This window comes from Borostomias antarcticus (assembly GCF_949987555.1).
Source record: "Borostomias antarcticus genome assembly, chromosome: 15".
In the NCBI taxonomy this organism is placed as follows: Eukaryota; Metazoa; Chordata; class Actinopteri; order Stomiiformes; family Stomiidae; genus Borostomias; species Borostomias antarcticus.
The window spans coordinates 2,484,240-2,505,612 of NC_140248.1; the positions used below are offsets into that span (position 1 = coordinate 2,484,240).

The 21,373-nt window shown below is 44.9% G+C and overlaps 2 protein-coding genes across 2 annotated transcripts; one reads left to right on the top strand and one right to left on the bottom strand.

Moving 5' to 3' along the window:
* Nucleotides 1-2,910: 2,910 nt before the first annotated feature.
* derl2 (derlin 2) lies at nt 2,911-11,845 on the bottom strand. Its single transcript, XM_084449919.1, has 7 exons — nt 11,717-11,845; nt 7,169-7,234; nt 6,727-6,800; nt 6,392-6,485; nt 4,819-5,014; nt 4,396-4,486; nt 2,911-3,483 (listed from the first exon to the last, which is right to left on the bottom strand). Exons 1-7 carry the CDS (start codon nt 11,807-11,809, stop codon nt 3,378-3,380), a joined length of 720 nt encoding a protein of 239 aa, XP_084306045.1. The 5' UTR covers nt 11,810-11,845; the 3' UTR covers nt 2,911-3,377.
* Nucleotides 11,846-14,711: 2,866 nt separating this feature from the next.
* On the top strand, nt 14,712-16,497 carry mis12 (MIS12 kinetochore complex component). The gene is made up of 2 exons (XM_084449918.1): nt 14,712-14,747; nt 15,391-16,497. The coding sequence occupies exons 1-2, from the start codon at nt 14,723-14,725 to the stop codon at nt 16,020-16,022; spliced, it is 657 nt and encodes a 218-aa protein (XP_084306044.1). The 5' UTR covers nt 14,712-14,722; the 3' UTR covers nt 16,023-16,497.
* Nucleotides 16,498-21,373: the final 4,876 nt, after the last annotated feature.

The window sequence follows — 21,373 nt, forward strand, 5'->3', positions numbered from 1 at the left end:
TCTGGTTAAATTTACAACAAGGAAACCAGACCAGGGTAGCAAACCAAAATGGAGGCTGTGTTTCCCCGAGCCCAGAAGAAGTGCTGGTGCTCAGTGGTGCATCCATTTTCATTTTCAAGCAAAAGCAAATCCTGAATGAACCCAGATGTCATCCAGTTAGGATGTGTAGCAGGATGGTTGGAGAAGTATTTGTTCATTCCTATGTCTTCTTCCCTAATCAGAGGCAGTTCATATCACCCAAAAGACATGGCGGAGCATTTGCCACCTTTACCTCCACGGACCCAGTTTAACACATGTCCTGGTAAGCATGGCGGCAGGAAACAGGACATCTAGTTGAGAGAAGAAAAGAATCTAGTTGAGAAAAGAAAAGAATCATGCAAGGACCATTCAAGGACCATTCAAGGACCATCCAAGGACCATTCAAGGACCATGAGGCGGCTGTGGCTCAGTGGTAGAGCGGGTCGTCCAATGATCTTAGGGTCGGGCGTTCGAATCCCGCCTCCTCCTGTCCACATGGCAAACTTGCTCCCAATGAGCAGGCTGGAACCTTGCATGGCAGCTGCTGCCATTGATGTGTGAATGGGTGAATGAGAGGCCTTCATTGTAAAGCGCTTTGGATAAAAGCGCTATATAAGTCCATTTACCATTTACAATTCATGTCCATCGCACTCTTAGAAAACTATTTGGCACTTTATCACAGACCTGGATCAAATACAATTTGCCACTGTCTAATACTGTCTAATACTCGGGCTGCGCTTGATTTAGTTTTCCTCCGCAGTCCCATAAGTGCAAATAGATCATTCAACCCCCCCACCCCCACCCCCCTCCCCGCCCATAGAATGTTCTAGCATTTGATCCTCTCAAGGTCTGTGTGAACCATTATCAATCTGATTCATTCGATGCGTCTCTTTGCCCCCCAGAAGAAGACAGCTACGAGAACCTGGAGGAGCTTCCAGATTATGTGAAGGTTGATGAGGAGGCGCGGCCTCCCCCGTACACACACACACAGCAGGTGTGCTACGACAACAACAGCGCATCCTCCGAGGACTATGACGACATCGGAGGAGGCGGGGCCTGCGCCTTGCAGGATGACGAAGACTATGATGACGTGGGATGAGTATCGCCTGGGGGATCACTGTGATTGGCCAGGCTAGGATGAGCCTCGCCTGGGGGATCACTGTGATTGGCCAGGCTAGGATGAGCCTCGTCTGGGGGATCACTGTGATTGGCCAGGCTAGGATGAGCCTCGCCTGGGGGATCACTGTGATTGGCCAGGCTAGGATGAGCCTCGCCTGGGGGATCACTGTGATTGGCCAGGCTAGGATGAGCCTCGCCTGGGGGATCACTGTGATTGGCCAGGCTAGGATAAGCCCAGATAAAACCAGAAAAAATGTCTAAAGACACTCCCGATCAAGCATACAGTAAACGGTCTAGTGTTGTATAATCATCATTTAGGTCTCAATAGAACAATTAGATATATTTGCACAATGTTTTTTTTTTCCAGAGGGCTGATCAAAACTGGGTTTAGAGGAAAGATAGAGCACACTGTACTGTAGTCGCATCATTAAATGCATCTCTTCTATATTATGTATATAATGACAGAGATATGTATATGTAACATGTATTTATGTACTACAGTATGTTTTTACTATACAGGTGCATCTCAGAAAATTTGAATATTGTGGAAAGTTCATTATTTTCTGTAATTTTATTCAAAAAGTGAAACTTTCATGTATTATAGATTCATTCATGTAGTGAAATATTTCAGGGCTGATTGCCTCCATGTTGCTCCACGCTGATGCAGTAATTTGTGCAAAAGGAGCCCCGACCAAGTATTGAGTGTATAAATGAACATACTGAACATGCTGTACAGTCATAAAGATTAAAACAAAAAAGGCTTGAAATATTTCACTTTGTGTAATGGCTCTAGAATACATGAAAGTTTCACTGTTTGAATTAAATTCCGGAAAATAATGGACTAATTTTCTGAGATGCATCTGTAGTGTGTTTAGCAAAATGTTTATTGCATAACCTGGTGCGTCTGTTGATTATATCGATGTCAATATTGGTAGCTTCTCTCAGTTTCTCAACTGAGTCCTATCAGTAGAGTTGCAGTTCTGTGTTTCATTCAGTCTTCACACAAACTGTCTTGTTGAAAGTGTTACATTGGATGATATCCTCTATCTTGGTACCCTGAGAATTATTGAAGCACTGTACATTACCTATAGTATAGTAGCCAAACAACATGTCCCTCACAGGAGATAAAACCGTTAGTCTATGGCCACTCGGTGGAGTCCAAAACACTTTACACTGCTTTTATCTACGTGTAGTTAATCGGAGTGTAGACTACTTCAGAATGCATAAGTTATAGATAACTGGAACTACATGATATGGTCACACAATAATATGGTCAAGTTAGTATGAAGAAAAAGATCTATCAAGTCGGAGAAATGTTTACCTTGATACTGCTTATTGAAGTATACTATTTATCTCCTTAAACATGCATTCATAATTTCCATGGAGAGGTACAAGTTGAAATTGCACATGATCAGTCATATTTCTTAGTGAATAAGAAGTGCTTTCTTTAGTGTTACAGTATTTGTTTTCTCTGATCTGATAAATTTTGCTTCACCAAATCTGGGCCCTAATTGTCACTCACACTAGGATGTTTTCCCTCCCAGACCTGGATAGCTCAATGTCTATCTTTTGTATTTTTGTATATTTGATATAAACCAAAATGATTTTGCTTCTAGGACAAATGTATCCTGTGCGTGTGACTAAATTCAGTCACTTGTTTGGGACTGAGTTCCAAATGGAATATTAAATTAAGTGTCCTAGCATAAACGCCAATGAAATAGTACTGAAATTATCAAGAAAAATATACTGAATGATTTATCTTATTTGCCACACATTTATTCTTAAAAAAAGTAAAATGGAAAAAACACTCAAGATTTAATCTGTATTCATTCATCACATATTCTCCTCCACTGCTGTTTCTGTCCATCGGACAATAGTTTGGGCATTTGAGTGTTATATTATTAGAGATAAAGACAAACATCCACTATACAGCCACAGGTTTGCCCCTCACAGTCCCTCTCCTCGTTGTTCCTGCCTCTCGGGTGGTTTTAGAGCAAAGGTCCAGCTTCTAGAACAGTCTTTGAGGGGGGTGTGAGCCACATTCAGTCAACCCACCAGTCTCCCGGTAAGCTCAAGTTGGAGATTGGCCTTCTTCATCCAGAGCGATAGAGAAACAAGTCAAATAAAGACCCCGGTTGTCCCCCTCGTCTGTAAGAGTGTGTGTATGTGTGTGTGTGGGGGGGGGTGTGTGTGGGGGGGGGGGGTCAGTAAAAGTGATCCAGTGAGGAGGGGGAGGGAGGTTAGCCCCCGAGGCGCTGTCCTTCCCCCCAGGCGAACCCTCCGGGGCGCTCCTCTGGGAGGGGGTTGTAGTTGCCGTCCTCCTCCGGCGTGTCAAACAGCATTTTCCTGTGGGGAGGACAGAGAGAGAGAGAGAGAGAGAGAGAGAGAGAGAGAAGGAGAGAGAGAGAGAGAGAGGCAGATAAATGCATCTCAATGTTTCAACACAGGGCCAAAACAACACCACACTGGACTGCCTACCTTCAATGGTCCAAGCTTAACCTGCCTACCTTCAATGGTCCAAGCTTAACCTGAAGATCTCTACTGCCGGGTTCAGGTTACAATATTTCTGTCTTTCACGATGGTCACCATGTTAGATTAGGCCATCAATTCTTGCCGTGTCTTGGCTGAGAGCCTGGCAACACTACACGAATGACCGCGACCAATCATCGTACGCTGTCTGTCATGAATATGTGCGTCATTGCGTGAGTTCGGGTAGTCGGGGAGGCGGGTCAAGAAATGGTCATGGAAGAAGCAGTGTGTGTGATGGTGGCGGTCCTGTGCTCAGAGTCTAAGAAAAACAAGAAAAAACCACTGTGGACCCGTTCACAAAGAGGACAGTATGGGCCGTCTATCCTTCAAGGAGAGCTTGAGGTAGCGAATGTTTTAACATGTAAAGAACGCTGGCATCCTATTGGTCAATGTCAAGGTACGTCGTAGGCATGGTAGCAGGAGATGTCAGACTAGGTAGGAAAATACTACAAATTCTGACATGCTAGACTTTTCGTTGGGGTGTCATAGACGCTAAATGGATGATGAATTGGATGATGAATTGGATGATAACACTACAGGCTTTCCATCGCTCCTGATGTTCCTCATCGGGCCCGGCGCTGGAAATTTTGTCAGCGACAAAAAATTGGTCCCAAATCGTGATGAATGTGTGTCGTCAGAACGTGGAATAACCTGATCACTCCTGATTTACTACAGACATTTATTTCATGACAGACCTGAGAACATGGAGATGGAATACAACAAACTCACAGAAATGAAGGAGTCTTGAGCCATCTGCCCCCTCCTGGCTGGTTGGGGAACACATCCTCCAGGAAGAAGTACACATGGCCCACAGCGATACCTTCAGAGAGACAGAGAGACAGAGAGACTCGTCATCTCGATACCTTCAGAGAGACACAAACACTTGTCATCTCGTCAGTCCACTAACATTCTGCCGTGTTGTTTCTTAGAATGTACGGTGCGGTGTGTTTGCACTGATGCAAGGCAAACCGGAGGGACAATGATGTTATTGTTGTTTTTTGTTGTCATTGTGTATCGTAACCTTTATGTCTTGTTTTCAGGAAACTGTGTTTCTGCTACTCTTGGCTGGGATTCTCTTGTAAAAGAGATGTTAATCTCAATGAGTCTTTAACCTGGTTAAATAAAGGTCTAATAATAAATGGCGAGCGGTACCTAGTAGATCGACGATGATGGAGTTCCCCAGGAGCAGAGAGAACCCCATGAGGACCCAGGGGAGGAACGGGGCCTGGAAGTTCAGCAGGCCGAAGAAGTTCATGCGGACGTTGGGGTTCCGCCGGCTCCATACGTACACCAGCATGATGGTGAAGGCTTGGCCCAAGAACACAAGACTCACAAAGGTGCCAAATATCTGAGATGCTATTAAGAAGGGTATTGGGGGGGGTATGGACCGCAGTGTGGTCCAAAAATGGCTATCGTTGCTGGCTGGATGTAGACTGGATGTTACATTACATTACAGTAATTTAGCAGACGCTTTTATCCAAAGCAACTAACAATAATTGCATTTAACGTAGGAAGAGCCAATGTACTACTACTTGCCAGAACTCACAAGTGCATCTTCTTTCTAAAACAAGTGACTAAGAGCATAATCTAGTGCTGAAGGCAAAGTGCAAGAATCACAATCTAAAGTACAGTGCAATATAATATAATACAATAAGTGCTTAGGTGGGAGGATTGTTGTAGTACTTCTTGAAGAGATGAGTTTTGAGCCTGCGACGAAAGATGGGCAGCGACTCTGCTGTCCTGACATCAGTGGGCAGCTCATTCCACCACTGCGGGGCCAGGACAGAGAAGAGCCGTGACCGTGTCGATCGACCGCAGGAGCCTCGGAGTGACGGGGCAACCAGTCGCCCTGAGGTAGCAGAGCGTAGCGGTCGGGAGGGGGTGTAGGGTTTGACCATGGCCTGGAGGTAGGAGGGGGCTGTTTCTTTCATTGCCCTGTAGGCTAGTACCAGAGTTTTAAACTGGATGCGAGCCGCTACAGGGAGCCAGTGTAGGGAACGGAGGAGGGAAGTTGTGTGGGAGAATTTGGGGTGGTTGAACACCAGGCGAGCAGCAGCTTTCTGGACAAGTTCCAGAGGTTTAATGGCTGACGCCGGTGCCCCCGCGAGGAGGGAGTTGCAGTAGTCAAGGCGGGAGATGACCAGGGCCTGGATGAGTACCTGCACCGTTTCATCAGTGAGGAAAGGGCGAATCCTCCTGATGTTGTAGAGCATGAATCTGCAGGAACGTGTGACGGATGTGACATGTGAGGAAAATGACAGTTGGTCATCCAGGGTCACACCCAGATTCCTCGCAGTCCGAGTCGGGGTCACCACTGTGTCTTCAATGGTGATGGCCAGGTCCCGGTGCGGACAGCCCTTCCCCGGGAGGAACAGAAGCTCAGTCTTGTCCAGATTGAGCTTGAGGTGATGTGTCGTCATCCACTCCGAAATGTCAGCCAAGCACCCAGCTATGTATGTAGACAGTAAATTAGTAAATAAGTATCCTAACGCAAGTATCTAGGACTCCTATTTGTTCTAAACCACAAGTCTGAATCTTGTTCTCTCTATGAAGGACTAGGACTCAGGAAAGCAAACCAGGTATCAGGAAATGTTCAAGTGTCTCAACCTAGGGCTGCTGTTAAGAAAATGTTAGTACTGTACAACACATGAATTCCATAGACATGTTGATATGTTAACACAACCCTGAAGTATGAAGATAAGGACAGTGACAGTGTGAAGGATACAGTCATCAGAAGGCCACCAAAGAGGAACATGAAGACAAAGTCAGCGGTGCGACCTCTGAACGACCCCTCCTCCAGCATCCGACAGTATCGGTACCTTAAAGCTAATGGTTAAGGACATAGAACCATACAACACAGCAACAGAGCCTGACTACAAGTTTTTATATGTTAAGCAAATACAGTAGGACTAGTTAGAATGTCATTACTGTAACATAATGATTACAAATACATTAATGTAGGGCTATACCTTACAATTACAAACTACTGTTCCATCAAAGAAATACAAAACATGCAAATTACAGTTTCAAAGAGCAGCATGGTCGGGTGTGAAAGGATACAAAAAAATCATATTGAAAAGAAAGTTGAAGCCAACTGGCCCGAAGAATAGAAAGTTGGTTATGAGTCGCCATACCTTCAAGAGTGAAGAAGCATTTAGTCAAGTCTTGCAGTAGCATCATTAAAACGTATGAAACCAGTAGGCCTAACATCTGAAACTAAACACTGAGGGAGTTTCAATACAGAAGTTTACAAGACGAACTGTTTCCTGAACCTCTCCTGAGAAACGACTATAAAAAGGTTCTGAAGCCAGTTGGTCTGCAGTATAGGGCAAAGCTTCTGCTCAACGCATGCATGTAAGGAAGCAAGTCAATCTGATTTGTTCTAGTGCATTCTGCTAGCATGTATTTCCAAGTGAGGACAATATATTTCTCCCATGGTGCAGCCAAAACATGGAGTCCATTTAATTCCTTCCTGCTACCCATTTGTGTCCAGGTCACTCACCTGATAATTCCTTAGTATCAAATCTGGGTTGAAGTATAGTTGGAAAGGTGTGATCAGTTCTAGTTGCTGAGGGAGAGAGAAGAATTTATCAAACTATGAAGCAACATAGGATCAAACTGCTAGACCGCTAGACTACAGATGGTAAATGACCAGTTTAGGAACCTTTAATGTCTACCTGCCTCCCTAATACTTTAATGTCTACCTGCCTCCCTCATACTGGAGTGAGGAACAGATCTTTAATGTCTACCTGCCTCCCTAATACTGGAGTGAGGAACAGATCTTTAATGTCTACCTGCCTCCCTAATACTGGAGTGAGGAACAGATCTTTAATGTCTACCTGCCTCCCTAATACTGGAGTGAGGAACAGATCTTTAATGTCTACCTGCCTCCCTAATACTGGAGTGAGGAACAGATCTTTAATGTCTACCTGCCTCCCTCATACTGGAGTGAGGAACAGATCTTTAATGTCTACCTGCCTCCCTCATACTGGAGGAACAGATAGTGATGATAAGATACTGGACAAGCGATGACAAGAATCCCAATGTACCTGTACTGGTTGGCAAGAATAAACTCTCTATTATTTTCTATGATGTGTCAACTTCCTAAACTAGCATCACTAAGGCTGGTAGCAGTGTCTCAAAACAACATCCCCAATCTAGAACTAAAAATAACCGTCTGTTAAACAGCTGTCAGGTCATGCTTGTTGCTAGCGCTACAGGACTAGCACTTCTAGGACTAGCGCTTCTAGGACTAGCGCTTCTAGGACTAGCGCTTCTAGGACTAGCGCTTCTAGGACTGGCGCTTCTAGGACTGGCGCTTCTAGGACTGGCGCTTCTAGGACTGGCGCTTCTAGGACTGGCACTTCTAGGACTGGCACTTCTAGGACTGGCACTTCTAGGACTGGCACTTCTAGGACTGGCACTTCTAGGACTGGCACTTCTAGGACTGGCACTTCTAGGACTGGCACTTCTAGGACTGGCACTTCTAGGACTGGCACTTCTAGGACTGGCACTTCTAGGACTGGCACTTCTAGGACTGGCACTTCTAGGACTAGCGCTTCTAGGACTAGCGCTTCTAGGACTAGCGCTACTAGGACTAGCGCTTCTAGGACTATCACTTCTAGGACTAGCACTTCTAGGACTAGCACTTCTAGGACTAGCACTTCTAGGACTAGCGCTACAGGACTAGCGCTACTAGGACTAGCGCTACAGGACTAGCACTTCTAGGACTAGCGCTACAGGACTAGCGCTACTAGGACTAGCGCTACAGGACTAGCACTTCTAGGACTAGCACTTCTAGGACTAGCACTTCTAGGACTAGCACTTCTAGGACTAGCACTTCTAGGACTAGCACTTCTAGCAAGCTACCACCAATGGCAGTGTGGTCAATATAAATGTTATGAAAGCCCAGCAATACGCATCTGACTAGCTGCTAACATGTATCTGTTTATTTAAAGTCGGTTCATGACTTACAGCCCAGCTGTCCCGCTAGCTACTAGTGGTGCATTCGTTTGTGGTCGGAGGTGGCAAGTCGCAAGTAGCAAAATACCCACCTCCGACCTGTGTGCATTCGAGCTATATACCATTATATCACAGTTACCTAGTTCTATCTATATACCATTATATCACAGTTACCTAGTTCTATCTATATACCATTATATCACAGTTACCTAGTTATATCTATATACCATTATATCACAGTTACCTAGTTCTATCTATATACCATTATATCACAGTTACCTAGTTCTATCTATATACCATTATATCACAGTTACCTAGTTCTATCTATATACCATTATATCACAGTTACCTAGTTATATCTATATACCATTATATCACAGTTACCTAGTTCTATCTATATACCATTATATCACAGTTACCTAGTTCTATCTATATACCATTATATCACAGTTACCTAGTTCTATCTATATACCATTATATCACAGTTACCTAGTTATATCTATATACCATTATATCACAGTTACCTAGTTATATCTATATACCATTATATCACAGTTACCTAGTTATATCTATATACCATTATATCACAGTTACCTAGTTATATCTATATACCATTATATCACAGTTACCTAGTTATATCTATATACCATTATATCACAGTTACCTAGTTATATCTATATACCATTATATCACAGTTACCTAGTTATATCTATATACCATTATATCACAGTTACCTAGTTATATCTATATACTATTATATCACAGTTACCTAGTTATATCTATATACCATTATATCACAGTTACCTAGTTATATCTATATACCATTATATCAGTTACCTAGTTATATCTATATACCATTATATCACAGTTACCTAGTTATATCTATATACCATTATATCAGTTACCTAGTTATATCTATATACCATTATATCACAGTTACCTAGTTATATCTATATACCATTATATCACAGTTACCTAGTTATATCTATATACCATTATATCACAGTTACCTAGTTATATCTATATACCATTATATCACAGTTACCTAGTTATATCTATATACCATTATATCAGTTACCTAGTTATATCTATATACCATTATATCACAGTTACCTAGTTCTATCTATATACCATTATATCACAGTTACCTAGTTATATCTATATACCATTATATCAGCTACCTAGTTATATCTATATACCATTATATCACAGTTACCTGGTTATATCTATATACCATTATATCACAGTTACCTAGTTATATCTATATACCATTATATCACAGTTACCTAGTTATATCTATATACCATTATATCACAGTTACCTAGTTATATCTATATACCATTATATCACAGTTATCTAGTTATATCTATATACCATTATATCACAGTTACCTAGTTATATCTATATACCATTATATCACAGTTATCTAGTTATATCTATATACCATTATATCACAGTTACCTAGTTATATCTATATACCATTATATCACAGTTACCTAGTTATATCTATATACCATTATATCACAGTTATCTAGTTATATCTATATACCATTATATCACAGTTATCTAGTTATATCTATATACCATTATATCACAGTTACCTAGTTATATCTATATACCATTATATCACAGTTACCTAGTTATATCTATATACCATTATATCACAGTTACCTAGTTATATCTATATACCATTATATCACAGTTACCTAGTTATATCTATATACCATTATATCACAGTTACCTAGTTATATCTATATACCATTATATCACAGTTACCTAGTTATATCTATATACCATTATATCACAGTTACCTAGTTATATCTATATACCATTATATCACAGTTATCTAGTTATATCTATATACCATTATATCACAGTTACCTAGTTATATCTATATACCATTATATCACAGTTACCTAGTTATATCTATATACCATTATATCACAGTTACCTAGTTATATCTATATACCATTATATCACAGTTACCTAGTTATATCTATATACCATTATATCAGTTACCTAGTTATATCTATATACCATTATATCACAGTTACCTAGTTCTATCTATATACCATTATATCACAGTTACCTAGTTATATCTATATACCATTATATCAGCTACCTAGTTATATCTATATACCATTATATCACAGTTACCTGGTTATATCTATATACCATTATATCACAGTTACCTAGTTATATCTATATACCATTATATCACAGTTACCTAGTTATATCTATATACCATTATATCACAGTTACCTAGTTATATCTATATACCATTATATCACAGTTATCTAGTTATATCTATATACCATTATATCACAGTTACCTAGTTATATCTATATACCATTATATCACAGTTATCTAGTTATATCTATATACCATTATATCACAGTTACCTAGTTATATCTATATACCATTATATCACAGTTACCTAGTTATATCTATATACCATTATATCACAGTTATCTAGTTATATCTATATACCATTATATCACAGTTATCTAGTTATATCTATATACCATTATATCACAGTTACCTAGTTATATCTATATACCATTATATCACAGTTACCTAGTTATATCTATATACCATTATATCACAGTTACCTAGTTATATCTATATACCATTATATCACAGTTACCTAGTTATATCTATATACCATTATATCACAGTTATCTAGTTATATCTATATACCATTATATCAGTTACCTAGTTATATCTTTATACCATTATATCACAGTTACCTAGTTATATCTATATACCATTATATCACAGTTATCTAGTTATATCTAGTGCATTCGAGCAACTGGGGGCTGAGAAACATATCCGAATTTGCGACGAGGAAGTGTGAGTTCATGAGGTGTTTTATTTAATCATTCCTAGCAAGTCGCAATTTACCACCTCCCAGTTATAAACGAACGCACCATAACTACCGTTGGTGGTGCTGCTGTATGCTGTCTGGAAACCAGGACAGCTAACGAGCTAACGAGCTAACAGGAACCAGACTGAACCCAACGGCTTGCTATCAACATGGCCGACGAGATACATGTTCGATTAATACAATAAAACAAACGTATCTTACCACTGCAGCGGTTGTGAGGACACAGGCGGTCGTGTATGCCCTAGTAACGAAGGGAATCTGTAGATATTCCTGCTGAAATGTCTGGTAAGCCATCTTGGACCAACTCAGCCACTTCCGGCACTTTCTTGACACGTCACCGCAGGTGAAGGGGGCGTTTTCGTGGTCTGTGATTGGTTTAGCAGTCATGGTGCTGTTGTATGAGTGAACCAAGGATCTGTCAATCAAAATGCCCAAAACGGATGTCACCCTTTGATTGGTCCGCGTCTACTTATTTAGCCATCTGCACCGGGATACAACACAGCACGTCAGATCCCAGCAGCGTGATTTCTTTTACCAACAAACTTCTGCCATAACCACACCCCCGCGAGTTTTCATTGGGTTAGGGTTAGGGTTAGGGTTAGGGTTGTCCAATGAAAACTCGCGGGGGCGTGGTTATGGCAGAAGTTGGTTGGGAAAAAAAATTACGCCTCCCAGCAAGGCACAAAATCGCCTTTGTCGGGGCAGGGGTGAAGGGTGAAGGGTGAAAGGTGAAGGGTGAAAGGTGAAACCTCAGGCTGAGGCTGATAGCCTCGGCTCGTGACTGACAGCTGACAATGGATCTTGGAAGGCAGGATTCCGGAGGATATTGCTAGGATGTCAGACTTGGTCTTAACATGTGACAGTTCAAAGCAAGTGGTTCTGTTGGAACTCACAGTTCCCTGGGAAGACCGGATAGAGGAGGCCCATGAGTGATAGAGGGCCAAATACCTCCAGCTGGTAGACGCCTGCAGAGGGAACGGGTGGAGGGCCGGCTGGGAGCCTGTCCAGGTGGGCTGCAGGGGACGTCCAGGGCAGTCGCTACCCCGGCCACTCAGGCTCCTGGGCATTAGAGGGTCACAAAAGAGAAAAGCCACTAGGAACATCATCGAAGCTGCAGAAAAAGAGATGTTGTGAGATGTTGTGGATCAAGCATCCATGGTGTAGCGTGTTTGAGATGTTGTGGATCAACCATCCATGGTGTAGCGTGTAGTGTTGTGAATCAACCATCCATGGTGTAGCGTGTTTGAGATGTTGTGGATCAACCATCCATGGTGTAGCGTGTAGTGTTGTGGATCAAGCATCCATGGTGTAGCGTGTTTGAGATGTTGTGGATCAACCATCCATGGTGCAGCGCGCCGCTTGGACACAAGCCAGGGGCTGATCTGATGATCAAAGACCTGAAACCCCCTCTGACCCTGGGTGCATCACTGATGATGTGCCCAAGACGCACCCTCTAGGTGTTTCTAATAACTTGCCAGTCAGCAAGGCGGGAGGTAGGATTTACCATGGTAACGCCTTTGTGTGGCAGCGCTTTATTTTGATAGAAAGTCAGACACATTTCAGTAGAAAAGAATATAAATAGAAAGTTTATTTGCCATAATATAACCAGTACTGGCACAGGTACATTGGAATTCTTTTCGTCCTTACAATTCCTTTTCATCACTTATCAATTCCTCATTCCAGTTCCTACACACAACTAGACAGGATACGCTTCCCAATCTGTATTCTGTAGTCTTGCACTAGCAGTCTATCAAATTGACCCTCATCTACTTATTCCATCCAATCATGAATGACAGTGACTGTCTGTCTTAAACTCAGGACCTGGGGGGTCTTTACTGTGGCCAGGCAGGGATCCATACTTCTTCAGGGTTGTGTTGTGTTGTGTGGCCAGGCAGTGATCCATCCTTCTTCAGGGTTGTGTTGTGTGGTGTGGCCAGGCAGTGATCCATCCTTCTTCAGGGTTGTGTTGTGTGGCCAGGCAGGGATCCATCCTTCTTCAGGGTTGTGTTGTGTTGTGTGGTGTGGTGTGTTCAGTCATTGGAGATCTGCATGCCCAGGAATTAGTGTCTCACTCTCTCCACATCCTTTCTGTTGATGATGATGGGGGGCCGGGAGAGGGGGGGGGGTAATCACATTGATGATGATGGGGGGCCGGAGAGGGGGGGGGGGGTTAATCACATTGATGATGATGGGGGGCCGGAGGGGGGGGGGGGGGGGTAATCACGTTGATGATGATGGGGGGCCGGAGAGGGGGGGGGGGGGGTAATCACGTTGATGATGATGGGTGGCCGGGAGAGAGGGGGGGGGGTAATCACATTGATGATGATGGGGGGCCGGAGAGGGGGGGGGGGGGGGTAATCACGTTGATGATGATGGGGGGCCGGAGAGGGGGGGGGGGGGGGTAATCACGTTGATGATGATGGGGGGCCGGGAGAGGGGGGGGGGGGGGTAATCACGTTGATGATGATGGGGGGCCGGGAGAGGGGGGGGGGGGGTAATCACGTTGATGATGATGGGGGGCCGGGAGAGAGGGGGGGGGGGTAATCACGTTGATGATGTTGTAGTAGCCTACTCTCCTAATTTACTATTTTGCTATGCTGTCTTTACATTCCTTCAAAACAATGCTAATCTGACTCCTCTCCTGGTATGTTTTGGCTCATACCAGCTAGACCACTTCTCACATGATTACATTTCTTCCTCTGCTTTTCCACCCGTTCTTTCACTACTACAACCTCTGGTTTGTAGGGCCTATAGTCAAGAGCTGTTCTCTTCTATCTTTTCCACCAGTCCCTCTTTTTCCAGCTTCCATGTGTTGCAAGCTCAACAGTTTTCCATGACCTCAATCTTTCTCAAGAGCTCCTCTATTCGACCATGGGCCCTCCCTTGTCTTCCCTCTCAATATCAGAAATTAATATTTGGAATAAAAACTGGACAGACAAGATAAATTGCTCGATAACTGTTTTACGTTGACATTAGCCTATTAGCTGGCTGTTTACGGTTTAAGATTTTTAAAGGGCATTTAATTTCCACCTTTCGGGTTTAGTTTGAGTTAGGCCTACTATTAATTGTTTAAAAGCAAACGATTTTCGTGTTTCTCTGTCAAAATTCAACGCATCTGAGTCATCCGGCCAGCAGGGGGCGATCACGCGCGTGAGAGAGAGACGCGTCTTCTAACAGACGAGGAGACCGAGGGCGGGAAATCAGGACATGGCTGAGCACCCGGTTTGCGAAGGTAAATACATTATAAATACATAATATTAATAAGGAAAATAAATGCATGGCTACATTGCTTCCAAGATTAAGCTAACTATACATCAGCGAACTCTTAACTTTTATTTGCTACCTAACTTAGGCTACAACGTTGGTAGTTAGTATAACTCGGTGTAGCTAGTTGGTAGTTCGTTATGTGTGATCTATGCTCCTCTAGTCACGTCTAGCCAGAGATCTGCCTTCCAAACATTACAACTCAACTCATATATATCATGTTAACGTTACAGATGTTTCTCTAACTTCTTAAAATCATGGTGACTTAAGTCCGTTGTCATTATATGACACCCGTTTCAATGTTAGCTAGTCATGTGGCTGGCATAGGCTCTGTGCACCAGCTCCACTACTTCCTGAGAGCCACTTGGCAACTTTATTTCCTGTTCTATATGATTGGATTAAGTGATTAATCAGATGTGCGGAAGACCCAGCTCACACCTGATTAATCACTTAATCCAATCATATTGGACAGGAAATAAAGAAGCCAAGTGACTTTCAGGAAGTAGTGAAGCTGGTGCACAGAGCCTATTATGCCCAGACCAAATCGGATACCCACCCAGCATCCACCAACGAAATGACCAGTTATTTGCATCATGTTGTTTTGTTTCCAGATGCGGCTCTGTCCCCCTCATCTCTCAAGCTGTACGAGGCGCAGTTCTTTGGCTTCACCCCTCAAACCTGCATGGTCAGAATCTACAGCGCCTTCCAGGACAGCCTGTACGAAGTGCTGCTCGCCGTTGAAGCAGTGTGTATAAGAAAACTAAGTGGAACTGAACCGAATGAAGAGCAACTACGTTTGAGGGCAAGGGAGTGCACACGAAAGATGCAATTGTTCCTTGAAGAACGTTTCAAACGCTTGTCAGGGCGCATGGAAACACTATTGGTCAACAACGTCCTTTCGATTCCTCCTAATGTGTTGTTAGCAGGAGACGAGCCACACAGGAAGTACCCTCAGGGTCTGGAGGAGGTGGTGAAGCTGGAGGCGTCCCTGGCTGAGCTGCAGCAGTCTTACCAGGCAGAGGTCTGCGCACGGCAGGCCTTGTTAGCTGAGCTGGAGGAGCAGAAGGAGACCCAGGAGCAGCTGGACGGTTTACTGGGGTGGATCAGGGAGCTGCAGGCTGCCTGGAAGAAGGAGGGGATGGGCAGCTTCACCAACAGCTTCCAGGTCATGATGGAGTCCGTCCAGAAACTGCAGGACGTGATGGGAGAGATTAGAGAGAAAAGCAGAGGATGGGATAAATGAGAGATTAGAGAGAAAAGCAGAGGATGGGATAAATGAGAGATTAGAGAGAAAAGCAGAGGATGGGATAAGTGAACCCATGTTTGAGCGAGGAAGTCGGCCTTAAGAGACACGCAACTATGATGGGTTTACAATCCTTATCTCTAACCATTAGGTTCCTCCCTAGATTGAAGGGCAGCTTGTACCTAATCCAACCATGACGTGATGAACTAGTCTGACAACATTCTCACTTGGAATAGCTCTCCCTGTCCTACAATTGTATGCAATTAAATATCATTTAAAAGCATTTGGTTTTCTGTGTCAACTTATGGATTCTACCGTTTTTCTTATAATAGCAGGAGTGTCCTAGCCAGCGGGCAGTGATGGTGCACGTGAAGTAGACTCATGTTTTCACAGTCATCAAGGAGACATAGTACAGGAAATTAAGGAAATGGCTGAGTACCTGGTTTGCGGAGGTAAATACTTTATAAATAAATAATAAGGAAAATAAATGGCTATGCTTGAACCACAAATGTAAGTGTTTTTGCCCCCCTCCTGAAACCCTTTCGTGAATCCAATATATGTTGGGTAAAGGTTGGACAAAATATTAATAATAAAAAATATTCAGAAGCAAAAATGCAAAAAGATGCCATTCATTTTTTGTCTCCTCATAATTTATTCCATACATTTCAAATACAACCACTAAATGTTGGTCCACAACAGAGATCACTTTGTGATTACCTGGGTCTGTAACTGATTACCTGGGTCTAACTTTGAGAAGCCTGTGATTCGCAGCCGCATGAACTCACTATTACCACAAGGGGGCAGCATTGCATCATTATTGTACGGCAGCCTGTCTCCGACCAACATTAGCCGACCATGGATTTGTAATTAAATATGTAAAATGTAAATATATTTTTCATTTTTAGTTCCAGAACTAGATTTCACTGTACCGTTTTGTATAAAGTTGTCTTTTTCCCTAATTAAAATATGATAATTTTCCTCCTAATGAGTGAACAAAACTGGATTCCATGAAGCGTACTTGCACATTATTTAAAATGTTTGGGCTCAGATGACTAATAGGCTAATTCACTTCTCTCCCTAGCTGAGGGTATCTGTAGATGTAGCAGGGCGTGGCTGAGGGTATCTGTAGATGTAGCAGGGCGTGGCTGAGGGTATGTTAGATGTAGCAGGGCGTGGCTGAGGGTATGTTAGATGTAGCAGGGCGTGGCTGAGGGTATGTGTTAGATGTAGCAGGGCGTGGCTGAGAGTATGTTAGATGTAGCAGGGCGTGGCTGAGGGTATGTTAGATGTAGCAGGGCGTGGCTGAGGGTATGTTAGATGTAGCAGGGCGTGGCTGAGGGTATGTTAGATGTAGCAGGGCGTGGCTGAGGGTATGTTAGATGTAGCAGGGCGTGGCTGAGGGTATGTTAGATGTAGCAGGGCGTGGCTGAGGGTATGTTAGATGTAGCAGGGCGTGGCTGAGGGTATCTGTAGATGTAGCAGGGCGTGGCTGAGGGTATCTGTAGATGTAGCAGGGCGTGGCTTAGGGTATGTTAGATGTAGCAGGGCGTGGCTGAGGGTATGTTAGATGTAGCAGGGCGTGGCTGAGGGTATGTTAGATGTAGCAGGGCGTGGCTGAGGGTATGTTAGATGTAGCAGGGCGTGGCTGAGGGTATCTGTAGATGTAGCAGGGCGTGGCTGAGGGTATCTGTAGATGTAGCAGGGCGTGGCTGAGGGTATGTTAGATGTAGCAGGGCGTGGCTGAGGGTATCTGTAGATGTAGCAGGGCGTGGCTGAGGGTATCTGTAGATGTAGCAGGGCGTGGCTGAGGGTATGTTAGATGTAGCAGGGCGTGGCTGAGGGTATGTTAGATGTAGCAGGGCGTGGCTGAGGGTATGTTAGATGTAGCAGGGCGTGGCTGAGGGTATGTTAGATGTAGCAGGGCGTGGCTGAGGGTATCTGTAGATGTAGCAGGGCGTGGCTGAGGGTATCTGTAGATGTAGCAGGGCGTGGCTTAGGGTATGTTAGATGTAGCAGGGCGTGGCCGGCCTGTGATGTCTGATGCTCTGTGATCTCGCGTGATGAGGAGCTGGTGAAGCCGTGACGCGCAGCGCGGGCTCAGTGGGAGCGCGTGCAGGATCACCCGGATGTGTGGTGTTCATTCTGCTCGCTGTTGCCATGTGAACCAGTCCATACGGGCTTAACTGGTTGAGTTTTACACGTACAACTCATTTCTAGATTTTTACATGAACTATTTTTTGGGGCCATCCAATTTTTGGTTTTGGGGCAATTACACTAGGCTACATTGTGAGAGTCAAATCAAAGACGATATCAGTCAGTTTTATTCATCACATAACACTGTATCACAGTCCAGCAGGACATGTAGCACCGTTAGATCACTGGGCGTGAGAATCCAGTCAGGAAACCACAACATGTCTGTCTGCCTCTTGAGAAGCCAGGTTCAAACGGCTTTTCAAGTTTATAATTAAACATGAGACGTGTATGGGGGATTTTTATGGCTCTGAACGCTAAGGGTATTATTCTTAGTTTTTTTTGCGCCTACTGCAATATCGTTTTTTGTATTATACATGTGTGTATTTATGTATTTCTACATGTTCTAGCTGTGGGTTCTTCAGCCAGTCAGCAACCTCAAATTACAAAAATAATTTCATATAAAAATAATAATCATATTCAGTGCAGTAGGCTACATTGAAGGAGTAGAACAGACGGTAGAATAGATCACATAGAATAGGTAACACCTGGGAGAAAAGGACATTAAAGCGAATCTCTTCCATTTGCATAATAGCCTTTTGTGATATTATGGCACATACAGTGCAACTGCTCCATGTGTTGGATGTGGTTGTGCTGGGGGCGACTGGCCCAGTGAGACGGGCTGAATCAAAGGGCTGCGGAGCAGTGAGGGGTCGGGCGAGGGAGAGGAGAGGAGGGGGTGAGCTGTCTGCCTCTCTTTCATCTCTCTCATTAAAGCCAAAACAGCGGGGGGCATCGACAAGGACGGAGAGATGGAGGCTCACATTGGGAGGGTGGAACTGCTATGGAAGGGCAAGACGCCCCCACCCCCCACCCCTCTGTCCCCTCCCTCCCCCCACCCCCCACCGACCCCTCTGTCCCCTCCCTCCCCCCACCGACCCCTCCCTCCCCCCACCCCCCACCGACCCCTCCCTCCCCCCACCGACCCCTCCCTCCCCCCACCGACCCCTCTGTCCCCTCCCTCCCCCCACCGACCATCAACCCCTCTGTCCCCTCCCTCCCCCCACCGACCCCTCTGTCCCCTCCCTCCCCCTTCAGATCAACCCCTCTGTCCCCTCCCTCCCCCTTCAGATCAACCCCTCTGTCCCCTCCCTCCCCCTTCAGATCAACCCCTCTGTCCCCTCCCTCCCCCCACAGACCATCAACCCCTCTGTCCCCTCCCTCCCCCCACAGACCATCAACCCCTCTGTCCCCTCCCTCCCCCCACAGACCATCAACCCCTCTGTCCCCTCCCTCCCCCCACAGACCATCAACCCCTCTGTCCCCTCCCTCCCCCCTCAGATCAACCCCTCTCTTCCTCCCCCCTCAGATCAACCCCTCTCTCCCCTCCCTCCCCTCAGTTCAAAGCCTCTCTCTCTCTCTCTCTCTCCCCTCTCAGTTCAAGCCCTCTCTCTCTCTCCCCTCTCAGTTCAAGCCCTCTCTCTCTCTCCCCTCTCAGTTCAAGCCCTCTCTCTCTCTCCCCTCTCAGTTCAACCCCTCTCTCTCTCTCCCCTCTCAGTTCAAGCCCTCTCTCTCTCTCTCCCCTCTCAGTTCAAGCCCTCTCTCTCTCCCCTCTCAGTTCAAGCCCTCTCTCTCTCTCCCCTCTCAGTTCAAGCCCTCTCTCTCTCTCCCCTCTCAGTTCAACCCCTCTCTCTCTCTCCCCTCTCAGTTCAACCCCTCTCTCTCCCCTCTCAGTTCAAGCCCTCTCTCTCTCTCCCCTCTCAGTTCAACCCCTCTCTCTCTCTCCCCTCTCAGTTCAACCCCTCTCTCTCTCTCCCCTCTCAGTTCAACCCCTCTCTCTCCCCTCTCAGTTCAACCCCTCTCTCTCTCTCCCCTCTCAGTTCAAGCCCTCTCTCTCTCTCCCCTCTCAGTTCAACCCCTCTCTCTCTCTCCCCTCTCAGTTCAACCCCTCTCTCTCTCTCCCCTCTCAGTTCAACCCCTCTCTCTCTCTCCCCTCTCAGTTCAACCCCTCTCTCTCTCTCCCCTCTCAGTTCAAGCCCTCTCTCCCACCTACTCCTCAATCATGCCCCTTAGTGGGATCCCATAAGAGTTGCTGAAGAACGCTTATCTCGTCCTCCTGGGCTGCATGTCAGTGGGGAGAGGGTGTTCTCTCTAAGAGGGACTTCCTGGTTCAGTCAGAGAGAGGGAGGGAGAGATGTAGGACTTCCTGGTTCAGTCAGAGAGAGGGAGGGAGAGATGTAGGACTTCCTGGTTCAGTCAGAGAGAGGGAGGGAGAGATGTAGGACTTCCTGGTTCAGTCAGAGAGAGAGAGGGAGGGAGAGATGTAGGACTTCCTGGTTCAGTCAGAGAGAGAGAGGGAGGGAGAGATGTAGGACTTCCTGGTTCAGTCAGAGAGAGGGAGGGAGGGAGAGATGTAGGACTTCCTGGTTCAGTCAGAGAGAGGGAGGGAGAGATGTAGGACTTCCTGGTTCAGTCAGAGAGAGGGAGGGAGAGATGTAGGACTTCCTGGTTCAGTCAGAGAGAGGGAGGGAGAGATGTAGGACTTCCTGGTTCAGTCAGAGAGAGGGAGGGAGAGATGTAGGACTTCCTGGTTCAGTCAGAGAGAGGGAGGGAGAGATGTAGGACTTCCTGGTTCAGTCAGAGAGAGGGAGGGAGAGATGTAGAACTTCCTGGTTCAGTCAGAGAGAGGGAGGGAGAGATGTAGGACTTCCTGGTTCAGTCAGAGAGAGGGAGGGAGAGATGTAGGAGGCCAGAGTTAATGAGCTTCAGTCTGGAATGTCTGATTGATGGAAGGAGAGACAGTCCATTCGTTTTTATGACGTTCTCTCTGAGAGACGTGTGCTCAGAAGAGGTGTGTCTCAGTCAAGGTGTCCCTGCTGTCCTTGGCACCCTTGACCCAGGTCAATGAAAGAAAAATGACTGCAAGGGTGACATTTTTACAGCCTGGTCTATTCCACTCATCTACTATTGGCTTTGGGTAATGTTAGGTGAAAAAGGTAGTGTGATTTATGGGTAATGTTAGGTGAAAAAGGTAGTGTGATTTATGGGTAATGTTAGGTGAAAAAGGTAGTGTGATTTATGGGTAATGTTAGGTGAAAAAGGTAGTGTGATTTATGGGTAATGTTAGGTGAAAAAGGTAGTGTGATTTATGGGTAATGTTA